This window comes from Cebidichthys violaceus, unplaced genomic scaffold (assembly GCF_023349555.1).
Source record: "Cebidichthys violaceus isolate CVI_PGR_0920_01 unplaced genomic scaffold, fCebVio1.0.p SCAF_23, whole genome shotgun sequence".
In the NCBI taxonomy this organism is placed as follows: domain Eukaryota; kingdom Metazoa; phylum Chordata; class Actinopteri; order Perciformes; family Stichaeidae; genus Cebidichthys; species Cebidichthys violaceus.
In genome coordinates, this window is record NW_027176406.1 from 9,194,331 (window position 1) to 9,213,267 (window position 18,937).

General features: G+C 42.6%; 1 protein-coding gene across 3 annotated transcripts; it reads left to right on the top strand.

Moving 5' to 3' along the window:
* The first annotated feature begins 478 nt into the window (after positions 1-478).
* On the top strand, positions 479-17,572 carry tom1l2 (target of myb1 like 2 membrane trafficking protein). Of its 3 annotated transcripts, XM_068718270.1 has the most exons (16): positions 479-565; positions 4,484-4,568; positions 5,865-5,943; positions 6,296-6,445; positions 6,712-6,846; positions 6,918-7,094; positions 7,341-7,457; positions 8,178-8,311; positions 8,776-8,818; positions 9,660-9,831; positions 10,118-10,232; positions 11,008-11,083; positions 11,893-11,967; positions 14,112-14,171; positions 14,721-14,757; positions 14,850-17,572. In XM_068718270.1, the coding sequence occupies exons 1-16, from the start codon at positions 514-516 to the stop codon at positions 15,011-15,013; spliced, it is 1,671 nt and encodes a 556-aa protein (XP_068574371.1). In that variant the 5' UTR covers positions 479-513; the 3' UTR covers positions 15,014-17,572. The 3 variants fall into 3 exon arrangements, with proteins under 3 accessions (XP_068574371.1, XP_068574372.1, XP_068574373.1); XM_068718271.1 differs by lacking the exon at positions 11,893-11,967; XM_068718272.1 differs by lacking the exons at positions 11,893-11,967; positions 14,112-14,171.
* The last annotated feature ends 1,365 nt before the right edge of the window (positions 17,573-18,937 follow it).

The window sequence follows — 18,937 nt, forward strand, 5'->3', positions numbered from 1 at the left end:
AATTTTTCAAATAAATGTTTAACTTGAAAATATACTTGCTTAACTAGTGTTATGTATGTCATAAAAAAAACACAAATCAAAATAATGGTTTGCCATGATGACAATAATTTTGGTGCACCGTTGATGTTTTGTTTGGTTAGACTTGTAGTTTTTAAAAAGTACAATGTAGTCTAGTTGATGGTATATTAATATTCTATATATTCAGAGGATGAATGCTTGAGTGAATTTTTCCATCGTATTGTCGTGCATTTATACACAATTATTACGGTGAACTATCAAGTAAGATGCAAGTTCCTATATATATATATATATATATATATATATATATATATATATATAAAAGGGTTTGTTGAACATAGCTTCAGTTGCTTAATCTGACCGACATTGATTTCAACCAATTGTGATAAACGCTCCCTTTTATGGACCAATAGCATTCTTCTGTGGGCGGGACTTAGTAGCACCACCTCTGGGCCTCAGCCTCCGTCATTCCCGAGCGGATTGTTTGTTGTCAAAATGGAGTTCTTACTTGGAAATCCCTACAGCACTCCCGTGGGCCAATGTATAGGTACGTTAGCCTTGAAATTGTTTATTAGAGATGTGATACTTTCTCCACCGTACATAGTTTGAACGTGAACATTTGATGTGTTTACTACTTAAGGTTTACGGTACGAAAATAGCGAGCTAGCAAGCATCATCGCAGCAGACGTCATCTGCTTGGAATTAGCTTTTCGGCTAATGTTAACCAGCTAACCTACCCAATTTATAGTCCGCTATAAGCACAAGTGCGTTAACTACATGTCACTCTCCATGTATGTGTCTACATACATGGAGAGTGACATGCAAGGAAATGAAATTACAGGGAATGTCGTGGGTTACGTCGGTGTGGTGACATGGCTTAAAGTGGCTGGCAGAGCCTCAGCCCAGTTCAATATTTCCTTAGTTCCTGAATTAGAGCTGACCACTCAGCTTGGTCAGCCGGGTTGGTTTTCGTTTTAAACCATAAGGTTGTGTGTTGTGGTGCTTATTCGTCCTGCAGAGGAGAAGAGAGACATGTGGTCTACCACATCCCTTTGGTGTGGTTGTATTTATCTTTGCATTTTGACAGTTGCCATCAAAGCTCCTCTGTGCGTGATTCCTGTATAAATGATGAGATGTGTTTGGTCTGATAATGTAAAATTGTAGTTTGTGTGCAACAATTTATTTTTCTTTTTTTTGTTGTTTTTTACATATCAGTTTAATTAAAATGTAATTAGGCTCATTGATGAGAAACTCTCTAGATTGCCTGAATATCACCCCAGTACACTTTGTAACAACATCATTACTCTTCTGTCTCTTTTTAAACTCCTCGTCTTTGGTCCTCATAGATCCTTTCCTATTGACTTAACTCCTGTTTGCTCGACTATAATAACATGTACCCTCTTTATTTGTAAAACAGTGTTGAATTGATTTCCAATACCAGTGTTTACGCAGTTGTGTAAATGACCCGAAAGAATTTAAGCAGCATTTCCTCTTTAATAATGTTTAGTTAGGTCCCTGCAGAACAGATGTGGAACAAACATTCATTTGTCACAATGTTGATGTGTGTTTACCTTCACAGAAGCAGTCAGTACTGCTCTTTTATAAATAAGGGCCTGTCTATGTAGATGACACCTTCTCATGTTGTTTCCCTAATCTGTTTTTCAGTTCCTAATGATAGAAAGTAGATAACCATGCGGTGCTTTAATCGAGCTTCTGGATAGAAAGTTTGGAGGAGGGAGTTGGAGGGCCTTTGAATTGTCCACGGGCCTTTTGTGAGTGTTGTCCTTCACCCGCTGGTCCGCTGCTTTGTGCCACGTCATTCACACAGGCCCTCTGCTACCGACTGTGAGCGTCGCCTATAGAGGTCTTTCTAGGCCACATCCACGGTTTCCCCCCCCGTTTCACAGAGATGTGCTGTATCTCCTGCTTGATCTCTGCGGTCGAGTTGCTGCACTGCGCTGAGTTGTACAGCTGGGCTGTCTGTTTGGCTGTTGCGGTGGTATTGTACACCACAGCAGCAGCAGGGCGAAGGATCAGCTTACCTGAAACATTCAGAGAGAGAGAGCGACAGAACAGATGCTGAGGGATGCTAGTGAGGAACTTTGTAGAGCTACTTCATTTCCTCAGTGACTGAGAAGGCGGTGGAGGGGTTTAGAGGTGGTGAATGCATTTTTCTTTTCTCCTCTTCATTGCAGTCCGTCAGTCAGTGAGTGGTATTTGCAATGCAATAGATGTCTAAATTTAAGAATTTCTTCCACTATTTGACTGGACAAAGCTCCTCTGAGTGCTGGTTAATACTGTGCTCAGGAGTTCTGTACATCACCAGAGAGACCAACGTTTGACTAGCAGCTATTGCCAAACTTCTGTTATAGCTGAGGTACGTAGTGGAGGAATAAATGAGCAAAGACGAGGACAAATTGAAAATGTTTTAGTCTAAAAAAAAGGACAGAAACGTGTCGAGGTGGGGCCAGGATGGGGAAAGATTTGTGGCTTTGTTGTCGGCGGATGGCACAGCCTGCCACCGTTAAAGCCATGTGATCGACTGGCTTCACTGGTCGATTCCCAGGACCTGGGGGGGTGGTTAGACACAACACCATGAATGAATGAATGCACTCAGAGGGCATTTAACTTCATTAGCCTGGCTCTGATTGTTCAGCATCCTTCCAGCTCATTTCACATGGAGAGATTAGTTAGTTTTTTCTGCCACCTCGTGCTCTACCCTGTCTTGACCTGACAATCCATTAAGGAGATTACATGGGATATCCTAGCAGCAGTAGTTGGTTTAGTCCCCCAGACGTATGCTTTATGTGCAGACTAACACAAGACAAGAAAAAAAATGTAGAGTCAAGAGTCTCTTGCCCAGTCTGTGACAAGTTGATTAGAGCTGGGAGATGGAGCATGAATAAGTCATGGCTGCCTGGCTTGTCCAATGTTGAGCCTCCCAAAAGGAAGGCACACGGCCCAGTGAGAGGCTCTTGGCCTGGGCATGGCAGCCTGCTCGGGGGCATCCGGGCGTCAGGGGAGAGAAGTTCCTCCCGTCTGAGCTCAAGAATTGTCTAATGAGAATCTATCGAGTGTCAGTCACAGGAACTCGGTCACAGCTCACTCCGGTAGAAAAGCTTTTTTTTCTGTTTTCACTTTGAGATTCACCCCAGATGACAAGCGATCCTGATAGATATCAGCTTTCAGTGACATGATGGATGGATCCAGGGGACGGCCGAGGAAAGAGGAGACAGAGCGAGGAAACGCAGCGATGACTGCGCTGCCAGTTCATCACTGCAGCTCCTCATGGTCTGGATCGCGTTATTTCCTGGCTGTTGCCAAAATGATAATAAATCGGGTGGAGTTTAAAAAGCCTCTGTGGCTTCGCTTTTTCAGCTGTTGTATGAGTTATGAGTACACAGCTCTCTAGCTGACTGTTTGGTTCCTTCAGTGAAGTTGGAGCAACAGGTGGTGAACGGTATTTTATTTCAGGAGAACAAAATACATCCAAGCAAATCCCGAAAACATGTTTTATTCATCATCTTCATACTATGAGTGATTGCATCCTGCATGAGCATTATTTTTTAAAGTTAGAGCAGTTTGGTTATTTCAAGAGAGATTTCTGTATTTCTATTTTGCTCACTAGTTTGAAGCGGGCGTGTCTCTTGTCAGTAAAAGGTGGCGTCACGCACCAATCAGAATTCAGCAACACCTGTCTTATGACAGGTAGTGGGTTGTTTGATCGCTGTCAAATCTGATCAAACTACATCCACACAGTCCTACTGGAACAGATTAGTGTTGAAGACGAATACATTACCTCTAGAGAGGTTTTTATTAAATTTACTTAAATCGTTGCTTATTTAGTTATATAAATGTTATATAATGTTACCGGGGAAAAGGATTCAAAACCAAGTTTATAGGGGCTGAATGGAAAGAGACATTGCTCACTCACTTGCTTACACAACAGTTTTTTTCTTTTCGATGTTATGTAAACCATACGTGGCTTTAATTAGTGTGCATCGACTTCAGCACAGGCGACAGCCAAGCCCGACCAAGATCCAGCTGCATGCTTACTAGCGAGACAGCTGGCAGGGTGTAAACAGTGGACGAGGTATAAAAACCACCCTCAGGTTTTTGTCTTATCACTATTAATCAGATAAATCTAAAACTCAACTATCTGCAGGCAGTCGTGTACATTATTGTCTGCATTTTAAGTTGTAAACAGGTGTGTGTGAGAAGCCATCAGCGTCCTGTCTCACAACACATGTTACTGTAAATGAAATGAAAAGTGATGTTTTCTTAATTTGTGTGTTGTTGTGTAGCTTAATCTACAGTGAAGACTATAATGACGTAAACTCAGGGCTCTATGTTTACATTTACTTCTAGGGGCACTGGCACCCCTAAATGAGACACGGGGAACTCTTTAAATAACAGAATGAAAATAAAATGATATAATAGTCTATTTGTGTGTGTTTTCCTCCAGAGAGGGCCACAGATGGAGGCCTACAGAACGAGGACTGGACCCTCAACATGGAGATCTGTGATATCATAAACGAGACAGAAGAGGGGTGAGGTCATCGTTGTTGGGTTATAATTTGCTTCATCAACACTCTGTAGGAAAATACTTGTGTTCCCCGAACTGTTCAGTCCCACAACTTCATGGCTCTGTCATTGTTCGGTCACACTGGCTGACTGAGTGACTGATGACCACCACTGTGCTTCACCAACAGACACCACACCACAGACAGCCTTTTGTTCTCTGTAGGTGTCACTGACTGAATGATTCCATTAATGCATTAACACTGTTATAAGACACAATGTAGGTTCTGCATCTTAAGTCGGACCATAAGCTACAACAAAAACACATAAATGAACTGGTTTGCATTTGCTCCTATCAGTATTGAAAATAATTATGCAGAACAATGTTCTATTATCCTAGAACACGTTTTTGGTTCACCTACAGTAAGGCATATTACTGTTTTGTAACCCTAAATAAATATAATCGTCAAGGGATATCGACATTATGCAGAGAGATTTTTTTTCTTTTCGTGAGGAATAATGGAATCTGTCTTTTTCCATTTTCCCCTCAACACTTTCCCTTTTCTCTTTTTCCCCTGCTTTTCACATTCTTCATGCCTACACACACTCATTGTCTTGGCATGCAACATGGGTCCCTCTCTGTCTCACACACACACACACACACACACACACACACGCACACGCACACGCACACGCAGAGGGAGTTCAGCTTCACAGAACACAGAACTTCTTGTCCTCAAGACGTTTCAGTGAGTTACAGTGTCTGGTTAGACTGGAAGTTCTGCAAGTGAAAATTACCTTTTTAAGAACATATGGTGTCTTAACACGTGCTACTGGGCTAAGAAAGATATAATCAAACAGATGCACCATCCAAAAACAACTGTAACACTGAATCAGAAACACACACGCATACAGAGCGCTCTTCGAGGAAGCTATCAGACTTTGCGCGCCATCTTTATCCATTTCTGTCTTCCTCATTAAAAAGCATATTCCAAAGCTCATGAAGGAGTTTGTAACAGCTTATTTCGCCTCATCTGCAGTGAAGAGACGGGCAGTGTGAGGCAGAGAGCCAACCTGAAGTCTTATCACATGGACCGCTTTGATCTAGCCTTTGGGAGAAAACAGTCACTCAGAAAGAAGAGAGGGAAACAGATGGTGTGACAGCACTGCTCTGTCTCAGTCAAACCGCTATGCCGACAGACTGACTGGCATCTGTTATTGTGGCACGGAAAATAATTCATTCCAACAAAGTCAAAGATGTTATGCCTACTCTCAGCTGGGGTGCTTCATCCAGCTGTGTCTCTGCTGCTGCTTTTCCCCTCCAGGCCGAAAGACGCCATGCGGGCGCTGAAGAAGAGACTCGGGGGCAACAAGAACTACAGAGAAGTGATGCTGGCGCTGACGGTGAGAAGTTAAATTGGCATCACATTCACCAGAACAAGTTGTTGCTTTTCAGCGTGTGGGTCACATTAAAGGAGTTCACATAAAACCTGACCCCTTCTTCATGTTATTCATAGCAGCCTTGCCTTCTGAGCTGAGCTCACATCCGCTCACATCTTTGGTAGCTCTGCTAGTTAACAGCCCATGTGTGTGTGATGAAAGCACTCTTGACTGAAAAGTCTTCCTTTTTTTTCCTTTTTTTTTTTTTCCTCAGCTGCCTCTCACAAACTTTCCTGCTTTCCAGTTTTTTTTTTTTTTTTTTTTTTTTTTAAATCTCCATGCTTCTGTCTCTGTTTAATCTTCTCCCTCCATGCAGGTTTTGGAGACATGTGTGAAGAACTGCGGCCACAGGTTTCACGTCCAGGTGGCCAACAGAGACTTCATCGATGGTGTGTTGGTCAAAATCATCTCCCCCAAAACCAATCCTCCAACCATCGTACAAGACAAAGTGCTGTCGCTTATACAGGTATTGGGGCTTTTTCTGCTGTATTTCGCTTCCGCTTTTACTGAATACTACGCTCAGTGTGACGGTAACAGTCAGCTTTGTAAACAGCATCAAGCAGGTGTTGCACTACCAACTGCAGCCTCCTAACTAACCTGAGGTCACCTCGGCCAACAGGCTTGTGAAGGATTTGCTGACAGGGCAGGATTAAAAACCTTGTTGTACTGATATTGTTATGACTATTTATGTTTTTTATGTTTATTGTAAGTCCCAATGTTTGTGTGTGGCAGGCCTGGGCTGATGCCTTCAGGAGTTGCCCCGATCTAACTGGCGTGGTCCACATCTATGAGGAACTGAAGAGGAAAGGCATTGAGTTCCCGATGGCCGACCTGGATGCGTTGTCTCCCATCCACACACCGCAGAGGGTGAGAAGAAAGAACCACACGCAGCATAAACGCATATGCAATGTCCTTAGGAGTATTTTTCTTTCTTCCAGGGTACAGCAGAGGTGGACCCCGCCATGATCAAGTACCTACCGGCTTCACCCGCCACCGGGACCCCTAAACCTGCCCCGACCCCGATCCCGATCCCGATCCCGACCCTGGCCCTGACTCCTGCATCTACCACGCAGGCCTCCCTCGTGCCCAGCCCCATCACAGCTACCCCTGAACAGGTGAGGGGCTTCAACAGCAACCTATAACCCCCAAAAAATTTACTTTCTGCTGCACTATTTCATTTCACCAGAGTCCGTCAATACAGCAGATTTATCCCGAGTTTAGCAATTACACTGTGACATGCGTAGATTAAAGCGGATTACAAGATTTCAGCTGCACATCGTGACCAACTCAATCGACCACCTTGGAGAACATCTGCAGCCCGGCTGATACTGAACGTGTCCACATGACCTCTGACCTTTCAGATCGCCCGGCTGCGCAGTGAGCTGGACGTCGTGAGAGGAAACACCAAAGTCATGTCAGAAATGCTGACAGAGATGGTCCCTGGGCAGGAAAACGCCTCTGACCTAGAACTGCTTCAGGTAAGAGGCGCATGAATACATAATGAGGTCTACTGTATTTTAACCAATGATGCCATGACAAAATGTTTCATCAAAGTTAATTATTACGGAAATAAATCTGACTTTATGGGTTTCAACGTGGTTTTTGAGTTGAACATGAAGGTAAAATCCAAATTAGAAGACGATTTTGAGCACATGAGGGTCTCTCATGTAAAACTAATTAACTATAAGAGTTCCCAACACACTAAAATATGTTAATTCTGAAAGCTTTCCAACATGGCACGTCAACAGTAAAGTGTTGGAATTATGTTCAACCACCAGGGGGCGTAGTGCCTTTAGTTTTTAGTGGAAATGCTCGACTCGCCCTCAACATATCAAGAGCCGGTAGGCTGTGGGAAAAATTCCTGGAATTGGCAAATTAACCAGTCGTAGAGAAACTCATGCAGAGTTTAATCTCCTAAAGGCAAATCCACTCAGGTATTTGTGTCCGTTTTAAGGATCTGGCCCAGTTGTAAATGTCAGGTGCAACCTTTTTTTTTTGCAAATATTTCTATCTTGCTCAAAATTGAATGCCTTTAAAAAAGTACACGTATATTATATTTATTGTACAGGTAATTTCCCCATAGTTAGATGTGATGTGTATGTGTCTGACAAAACTATTTGATTCTCTTTAGTTCACATTTTTCTCCGTTTGTTTCTATCTATTCATTCATCAATGAATCTATTGATCAACCTCTCCAGGAGCTGAACAGAACATGCAGGGCGATGCAGCAAAGAGTGGTGGAGCTGATCTCACGGGTCTCTAACGAGGAAGTGACCGAGGAGCTGCTACACGTCAACGACGACCTCAACAACATTTTCCTCCGATATGAGAGGTAATTTATTTTTAAAGCACAACAAGGGCTTCAGAAGAGGGTCCAAGTATGCGCAATAATATATTATTATTAACTGTCCGACGGAACTAGTTTTTGCCAGACCAATGTGTGAGATCAAGACTTGGTCCAGTATGTTAGATGAATACATATTTGGTTCTTAGTAGAACTAGAACCTCAATTCATGCTTTTAAATCGGAGGCTCCAGCTGTAATTTTACCTAAACTTGTCAATGAAAAATCAAATTTACGAGAAAGCATGCTCAACACCGATTGAACACAATTTTTTGGCAATTTCAAACACCACAAAGTTCCAGAGCTTGTGTGAAGACTCGATCCTTTTAAACATTCTGCGGCTTCAAACTGGTAAAATGTCTCTTTCATGAGGGTTCTGAAGATGAGAGACGTGTAAGCATCTGAACCCCACAAAGTGGAAAAACATTCAAAGGTTTTTGTTTCTGCTCACAGGTACGAGAGGTACAGGTTGGGTAGAGCCGCGCAGAACAACGGGGTGAGTACCATCAACACACAGTCTGTGTTCAAAGAGCACAAATCAAACACACAAATGCTCTCTTAGGATCGCCTGTTTTCTATTTGCATGTTTTTTTTTTGCATCACCTGTGGCAGTTTGTCCAATATTAATGACGCTACGAGGGATGCTTCAGACAAATCTGTCCACATAGCCATTATAGCACGTGAATTATTTATGACTATTAATGATAGCATACACAATCCACCGCAGCATTAACACTTAATGCAAGTCGATTGCATTTTTTTATCTTCATCAAAACTGGAAGAGCAAAGCAGAACAAGCCCCAATCTGCTATTTAGAGTGTACGTTTGCCAGCATCAGTGAGTTTGCCAGAGGGTCGGGGCGTCTCTCGCTACATCCCACAGAGCTGTTTGTGTTCGCATTCGGTTGATCTTTCTGTGTGCTCTTGTCTGTTTGTGTTGTGGCCAGCTGATGGAGGCAAGTATGGTGCCCAGTACCAGGTTCAATCCTTGCCAATGTGCCGGGATGAACAGAGCGATGAATGTTAACACGTCTTGCTGTATGGAGCTAAAGCTTAGACCCATCGGTAGCACTGTGTGAAACCAGATGCTAAATGTCCTTCCCTTTCCCTTCCGTCTTGCCTTCTGTCTCAAACGTCTTGACGTCTTGTGCAGATGTTTATTCAACAAACCTCTGTACTGTTCCTGTGCCTCCGACCCACAGCTATTCACCCTTAATGTTGTCTCCTTATTGTGTAAATAGTCAATCCTGTAGCATTTCAGTAGATAAAATGTATTCCGTTCTGCTTGAACTGAATTGTTGACGGCCATCTTTTTTTCCTCTCTGTGCTCCCTTTCAGATGTTGAATGAGGCCACAGAGGACAACCTGATAGACCTGGGCCCAGGCTCCCCTGCCGTGGTCTCGCCCAGGATCAGCTGTAGCCCTCCGTCCAAATCCACTGCCGGGGCCACCGCCTCCCCGGCCCCTAACCCCACCACGGCCTCTCTTTCGTCTGCACTAGCTAGTATTGGTGAGGACAAAAAAAGGGCATCCAGTCTGGAGTGGAGAAAAAGATGATGCTCCAACTATCAGACACACACGCACTCTCTCTTACCAGAGCTGTATCATCCCTCGTCTCTCAGTCTCTGCAGACCTTGCATTTAGCTGCATTTAGCTACATTTAGCTACATTTAGCTGCATTTAGCATTTAGCTGTTCTGTTCTGAGTCTTTCTTCATAATCATAATCTCTGCTGTCTCCGTCCTCCTCTCGCTCCTCCCCCCTTTCTGCTCTCCTGTCTCGCCGTACCTCTTCAAGATGTCGCTTCAGACAGCGTGAGCGGGACTCTGTCCTCTCTGCCCGGACGCAACCCGGATGACTTTGACATGTTTGCCCAGACCAGAGGCAGCTCTTTGGCGGAGCAGCGCAAAAAGTAGGTTCAAGATTTCATTTTGCTTCTCCGGGCAGCCCTGATCCTCTCATGTTTTTACTCAGGGTGTCATTTTTTTTTTAATTGAATGGCTTTTCATCACCGCCTTTTTATATCTAAAATAAAATATACCCATGTGCACTTTGTGTGATGAAGTTTCAACTTTTTGGTGTGCCCCCTTAACTTGCTTATCGTGAATTATTACCTCGTACATTTGCTAAAATGGCTTTTGAATAACTCCAATGTGTGGATGTTGATCTGTTTTTTTGTCTTCCAACAACTTGTTGCCTTCAGCTGTTAAATCGAACATTAAGGTGGAGCAATAAAAGTGATGAAGTAAGGGCAAGGCACACAAGTTTCCCATTTGAGAATAATGTGTAAAGTGAGATTTTATCATCCTTGCTGCATCACTTTATTGTCGATTTAGTCGATTTACTTTTCCTTCTCCAGTGCTTTGGATTTGTTCCTGTTCTTGATGAATGCTGCAGAATTGCAAAAGGGTATTTTTGGGGGTATCTGGTGTCTCAGCAGTTTTTTGCCACATAACAGCAACATCCCTGCTGGCCAGAGAGCATTGTTGCATTTCATTTTCCTCTCTCTGTCTTTCTCCACTGTGCTGCATCTTGAAAGCACACAAACTCTTACCATTGTTGCTGTTCTTTAAAAAAATCTTTTGACCAGATATTTATGGAAATATAATACATTATAATCTGAGTATTAACTGTTTTACTGTGTTTTTTTGATTATCTTAACAATGCTGTGTATGTTTTATGCGCAGTGTAAAGTACGAGGACCCTCAGGCTCTGGGTAGCCTGGCCTCGGCTTTGGATGTGAGACAACAGAACACAGGAGGGGTGAGTACACTGATGCATGTAGTTTGATACAGCGTTCACACAAATATGGAGCGTGGGTGTTGGTGTTATTTACATGGCTGATGAGCCTTTCCTGTACCAGTCTGTCCTCAGCCCTCGGCCTCTCCCTGCATGTGATGGTCTGTGATAATGTTCTACAGTCCACTGCAGAGCTACTTGAACTTTGATCAAACAAATGGGCCATAGGGTTGTGAATTGACTATTGCTATTACCGAATAGCTAAAATAAATATCTTGCAATGTGGTAAGTGTTCAAGTGTTAAGCGTGCCTATAAGTGAGCACTCAAAAGACTGTTTAAATATAAGTTGTAGCTGTTGTGTCTTTACTTAAAAACCATGGATTTTTAATTTTTCGTTCAGTTTTCTGTTTAGTTAAATATAAAGAGAACTCCAGTCCAATCGCTTTGTACACAAAATCAAACTTCGATTTTTGTAGTCGTTCCTCCTGTCCGAGCACACATTGCAATATATTTGCATGGCTGCACTATGTACACAGACGATTCTGAACACACACGCAGTGGTGATTGCGCATACCATCTCTTTTTTTTTAGTCACAGGTGCCCTATGCCTCGTACAGTCCAACGTTTTTTTTCCCCCCTTTTTTATTTTCCTCATTTTCATCTTTATGGAATCAACCGTTTCACCTCTTTTTCTCCCCTTTTTTAAAAGACAGTCTCCTCTTGCACATTTGGCCCCTCCTCTGTCTCTCTCTCTCTGCACTGTGTGCTCTGCTGTGGTGGGGCCTGCTACCTTTCTTCTCTTGTTTAAGGTGTTGTTCTGTTGTTGATTCAGCTGAGTGTAAAAGGGGATGATAACCCAGCAGATCAGGAGCTGCCCATAGACAGCTGGCTTATTACCCAAGGAATGGTGAGGACTCCATCCTCAGTGTGTCCTCCTACCCCCCCCCCCCCCCCCCCTACCCCTACCCCACCCCACCCCCGTGTCCACCCCTACTCTCAACCTCCTGTGGCATCATCCATAACCCTCATGAGCTGCTCTAGTTTTTTAGCCTCATCTCATTGCTCTGTCCCGGAAGGCCCGAACAAGCCCGTACCAGGAAGCCATTACCAAGCTTTTCCACCGAAGAGCATCCAACCTCCATGTCGGTACAGATGTTGTACTCTAGTGTTGGGCAATATGATGATACCTTTTACAGGGATAGTTTGGGTCTTTTGAAGCGGGGTTGTTTGAGGTACTTACCCGTAGTCGGTAGACGGCGGTTGGTGTATGCTACATTTAGGATATGTTCACCGCTGTACCTTGCTGTCGGCCCTTTCTGACGGGGAACTGAAGCCGTTATTTATGATCGCTACAAAGCCAAAAGTTTGCATAATGAAGCAAGCTTGATTAGATCACTATTAACTATTTAATGCATTGAATTAACCAAAAACATACATTCTCCAGTATTTTGTTGATACAACCAGTTTATTTATTTTAATTTCCAGAAAACAATATATTGCTGCAGTGATATAAAGTTACTTGTATAATGGTATTATCAATATTGCCCAACTTCATTGCACTCCACTGACACGGGCGCTAAACACTAAACCCATTACTGATGCTTTCCTCTTTAATGCCGCCCCTTTATAGACGGGTTAATGAGCTTGACGGGTCACCGGGGAACTTCCATCAGCCTGATTCATCTCTTAACAGTCACACACTAAAACAGCAGGGAAGTACAGATACTTCTGCTACACAGCACGGCTACATCAACAATCATGAACGTTGTTAAAGGATTGATAACGTATCACCCGAGCAATGGATGCTTGATTTGCTGTGTAGTGGAGAGTGTTTGTCAGCTGTCCTCTAACTGTCTTTGGATCTTAAATAATACACTAGATGTAACTAACATCTCACCCTAACCAGAAATAGATCGACTAACATATGGATCAGTAGTTGTAATATTAACACTAACGATTTAAGTTAATATTATGACTGAATATTTGAGTATCTACAGCATTTTCTCTCCTGTTCACACAGCTGCACGTGTTTTTGTTTTTTTCTTCCTGTGAATGACTTTCACTGCCCTGGCCTTTAATTTAATAAAGCTTCTTCATTGCGTTAACTATTATCTCATTAAGGAAACCCCATCCGTGTTCCTGTAGTCTGTAGCAGGGTCTCAGGAAAAGGCTTTTGTTTTCTCTGTTCAAGTTTGATATCAGTTCGACGTCAAATGTGGACTTGTGACGTCATCGCAGGGAAAAGGATGTGGAAGAAGTATATAAACAAAAAGCTAGGAAGCAACTTTAGCAATTTCCCTGAATGCTGCTCATCATGGAAGGACTGTGAAAAGTTTCCTTTTTCAACGGCAAATAACGCAAGAAACTTTCCTATCAGTCCTGATTCACGGCGATCGTTTGGTGTCCACACGAACACAAACGCACAGCCTCCACCCTGACGCGGTGTCATCACATCATCAGTCACTGCACGCCATGCAGCGCTCGTGTGTGTGTGTGTGTGTGTGTGTGTGTGTGTGTGTGTGTGTGTGTGTGTGTGTGTGTGCGTGCGCTCCATGTATGTGTATGCCGTGGGATTGCCCCCGCCTCTCGACGGTCCCTGTGCTTTCAGCTTTTCCCAGCCAATCAATCTCTAAATCACGTTCAAGCGATTTGCTAATTAACTAATGATGTGGAATAATTAACACTGCTGTGTGACATTAGTCGGCAGCTGTTAAGCCATGTCAGCACTACAGAACTAATGAGAACAATACACAACCTGGGAACTCCTGAACCCATTGAAGACAGCTGAGTGGCAGATTGTTGCGCATGATGAAACAATAAGAGCACAGACTTGAGAGGGGTCGAGTGAGTCTTTTGAGCAAATCTTCGTTTTGTTCTCATTAATCGTCTTCCTCTCCGAGCCTTTGGTGACTCCTATTCTTGTGATTTATTTTTTTTGTGTGTGTGTGTTTGTGTTTGTTATAATTTTTCTTTTTGTTGTCGGGGTTGGGTGTCTTTCCGTTGTGTGGCTTTGGTGCTGCCCGTTGGTTTGTCCATGGCTTTGCTCCGTAGATCCCCGTATCGCAGTCCTCTGTCATGGATGACATAGAGGAGTGGCTCTGTGCTGACGTGGTGAGACTTCTTTACCTTGATTTATATCCTTTTCTCTTCTTTCTCTCTCTCCCTTCTCCCTTCGGTTTTGTTCTGTTTTTCTTCGATAGCGCATTTCATCCGTCTCATTTCACTAAATCCATCTGACTTTAGTTTCCTTTCACGTCACATCCTTTCATTCACTGTAAACTAATGTATTTCCACCAACATTTTGGGGTTTTCCTTACAAATGCTAACATAGTGCTAATGATGGTCAGGTTAAGATGGGTGGTATGAGCATCCTTAACATGTGCATGTGGAGGTTGTGGAGTCTGGCTCAAGAAGGTTCCTTGTTGTCGTCGCCTGTGGAAAAAGTGTGGAAGGATGAATGATTGACGGCTTCTTCGTGCAACTTTGAATGAAATTTGGAGTTTGTGTGAACTTTACAGGCTTTTGACTTGTGTGATGCTTTTGTGTTGCTGACTGTCCTGTACACTAAGGTCTATTTCTCTCTTTTGAAACAAAGACAACTCCATTAATGATGCAAATGTGTGTACATTATCTTATGACTTTCCCCCCCCTTCTCAATAGAAAGGGGATGCTGCCGAGGAAGGGGTGACGAGTGAAGGTACAGACTGATATATGCATATGCTCCACTCGCTCCAATGTGTGAGAAGTTTTGTTGATCTTTCAACCATTTCATCAATCTGTTTCTGTCAGAGTTTGACAAGTTCCTGGAGGAGCGAGCGAAGGCACCGGACTCTCTGCCATCTCCCCCCGGAGCTCACCCCGCTCACCCCGATCACCCCGCTCACCCCGCTCGTGCCGCTGGTGGCTCCCACAAGAAGGCTGAACGGACGGAGGATGCCCTCTTTGCCTTGTAGACTCTTCTCGGAGAACCTCGGATCGCTCTCCGGGGGCATCTAAAGGTCCTCGCCCCCGAAATGATTCCTCCCCAACAGTCCCTCCGGTCCCATTTCCTCGCTGACTGGCAGTGGTGTAGCAAGTGACCTCCACCTCCTTGTCGTTCTCTTGCCACGGTGTTGCTTTAACATGCAGACGTCCAACATGTTTGCTGCGTTTTTACTATATATGGATGTATTAATCTGTCGGTGTGGGATGTACTGCTCGCAGCCCTTCATCTCATTTGTAACGCATCCACCAAAGGAAGACGAGCTAATTTGTCTGATGTGGTTTAAAAAATGTGGTATATTACTGCGAGGTTAATGGGAAAAGATTCACCGCATTGAGTCGGTATGGAAGCATACAATTAGGATTACATTGTGTTTGACTACATTCAGCTAATTGCTAATTTATGCATTTATTGTTTTAATGGTTTGTTCTGTACTATGTACTAGCGCTGTGGTTATGGTCCATCCATGCTTTTCTCCACAAAATACTCCAGTTAGAGCGCTAGTCTTGCTGTTAATACTGAGATATGTGTGGAATGGCAGCAGGCTTTATTTACCCAATTTGCCTGAAGCAGTGGGGACAAAAGGCTTACCTTAGCAGGCTAATTCTGCTAACTAGGAATATAATAGCTAAATATATATAACAGCTACTCTTGATGAGTATACGCCAGCATTCCTTTTACCAAAGGGAATAAAAACAACAGAAATCTAAAAAGCACTAGTTAGGATTCTTTGTTATGTATTTTAAATGGCTAAGGGGAAGGAATGTGCCCATGGAATATTTCCCATGAGTCTTTTCAGTCCTCTGAAAAGCTACAACAAATTAGCCGCTCTTGAACAATTGCAAACACTTTAAGCCATTCCAAAGAACATTGAGGCTTTAATGACCAGCCAGTATTGAGTTTTACCTGTTGAACAACGATCGTCTTCATGTGTTACAGATGTTAAGGGATCATGAACATTTTCCTTCCCCTGCTATATTGATGTCTGTGCACTTTGAAGCAAAAACAAGTCTGTATTTGTTTTCCCTTTGTGTTTACAAGATGGTTACTATTTTTCTAGGGGATGGGAAATGGTCATTAGATTGACTTCATTTTGCACTTAACTTTTGTCACTGTGTTATTGCAGGGCTTGTTCACAAATGAGAGGGATTGATGGACAGTTGAAATTATTATTGCAAAACCTTTTAAGGAATTTAAAAAAATAACATACAGCAAGACAGGATATGGCATTTAAATGATCAGCATGACTTAACGCTGGCACCATAATCAACTACCAGACAACAAAATAAGGCTTACAATAATGCACTGTATTAAAGGCAGTAATAATAAAGGTACATCTTCACTTACTCTCAACTATGTAATCTATATACCTCAAAATACAGGAATCCTAGTTTCTGTATCTGGTTAACATATTTAGGCTCATAGTAATATCCAGAGGGCAGAGAGGTTTATGTATCGTTTGATTCCCTGATTGTATTTTCATAGTTCATGTAAAAAAAGAACCCCTTTATCATTTATCTTTCTGTGGTTGAGGCTGAAACATGCAGCAAACAATCACAATTGTCCTTTGATTTGTGCAGTCAAAGCCGTACGTTCATTCTTGATGTATTTTTCATTCTGTTATGATTCATCTGCTCCTGTTGGAGCTGCTGCCAAGCGTTTCTGTGATTGGCTGATTTCAACAAAGTGGCTCTGACTGGCGTTTTGTCTTTGACGTAAAAAGCAATCCTGTCTCCATTCCAGCTCTTTAGCTCTTTTTTTCTTTAGCTCTAGTTTGTTTTAACGTTGCGCTGCACTTAAAAGATTGTTTTAGACCAAAAGCCTTGTCAATCAAGGCATCCCAAGATGTAAAAGCCTAATTAATGCATCAACATTACGTCTCGTCAGTATAGACCTTCCACTAAAGGGAAATATTCATGATTTGTTATAATTTAACATAATTACAACTTTGTGTCTGCGTACTCCTTATGATTGAATATATAAATGTATCTTAGTTTAGTAAAGTTAATGATTAATGAGCTTTAACTTTTTTTTTTTTGAATGCTGTATGGTTACATATGGTTTATAGGTTTAATATGGTTGCCACGTAACTGAGATAATAGCGTTAAATTTACAATCAACCATTGTGTTCACTTTAATAAAAAAATGTACGATGCGGCCTGAACAAAGAGGATTACTAAAAATGTAACGGGAGATCCTTACAACGGGAACTTGAGAGTAATTTTCTGTTTGTATGTTACGTATCTCTGGATCTGTAACAGTGTATTGTGTTACTCGCTTTTATGAAGCTTAAGTCCTGATTGCAACATGCTATCTCAAAATGGTTATTGAATGTCTTTTAATACTGAAGAAGCAGAACATTGAGCGGCTGTTTCGTGGACATGGAAGAGAGGCTTGTTTGCTGTCGGTTGGGTGTCCCATGTCTGTGTGGCTGTGCCGTCTTCTGCCGTTACTAATGGTCAGATTTTTGTTTGACCTACTGCACGTATATATAACTGCCCAATAAAACACTAGCAATGTGTGACCTCTACCTCACAACTGTTTGTGGTTATTTTACAATTAAGGGGCCAGGTGACAATCTCTTACTTCTTCTTGGTGTACATGCTGATGCAACCCATTCTCAATCTTGCGCTGCACTGGTCACATGATGAGCCTCTCGCCCCCCTCCCACGTGTGGGTTCATGGACATTTCATCCACTCTGCTCTCTCTCTCTCTCTCTCTCTCTCTCTCTCTCTCTCTCTCTCTCTCTCTCTCTCTCTCTCTCTCTCTCTCTCTCTATATATATATAGACACACACACACACACACACGTTTGCTTCCTTCAGTTGCCTGTGGGGTGCCACTGGCAACTGAGCAAGTGAATAAGACATGCATGTTTATACAAACTAACCACCAACAATACCAGGTTTGCTGACTGGCTGTTAATATTACTCCATCCCCCTCGTACTGACAACAACGTCGCAGTGCTACTCTAGGTCACTGACCTGATTTCCCACCATGCTTTTGTGGGGTTCCCCCTTTGTGTTCATGTGACAACGTGTTCACATTTTAGTTTTAATTTAAATGTAAATAAAGCATGCCTTGCCAATTGCTTTGATTGTTAATAATGTAAGTGTATTTTTTACTGGAAGACACCATACTTTACAGACTAAATTAGATATATAACTGTACTTAGGGGTACATATTTGGTATTTATTATCCATTTATTTGGCCAAAAAATTACAATTTAACGTCATATTCTATTCTGTAAAGTCACCTGTGTCCCTCCAGGTCACTTCCCTGCTGCTACTGTTCTAAGATAGAAACACATGATGTAATCACTAGACCCAGAGATGTGACGTCAGATCACCCCACTCGGCTCCTGAGCTTCCCATTGGTCGATTTCCCTGGTTCTACAGGAGGAGCTGCTGCTTAGAGTCAAACAAACTTGTCTGTCATTAGCTCACGCCCCCTCGGCTCTCATTGGCTGTTGGGGGCAAACCCACAATAAACACATCCATGCTGTTTACCTCAAATTACACAGTTTAGTGAAACATATGGCTGATATTAATGCGTATGTGCAGACCTGGGATGACTAGCACGGGTTGATTTATTATATATGAAATACATTACATGTATACACCATAGATAATCATTTTGTAATACTTTTAAATTAAATTAAATAGGTGTTTTGAAGCCAATATACCAGTTTGTTGAGCACATTAATAGTCATGTTTCATTGTAAGTTATTGTATTATAAAATGATGGCACATGCTCCACATTATGTCACCTCTTCAGTCAAATAATCAAAACAACCCTGAGAAAAAAGGGTACGTGGGAATCCAGTACAAAGGCGGTGATTGGCTGGCGAGCGTGTCAATCACCGTCGACTGGGTGGGTTCCCCGTAAGCACGTT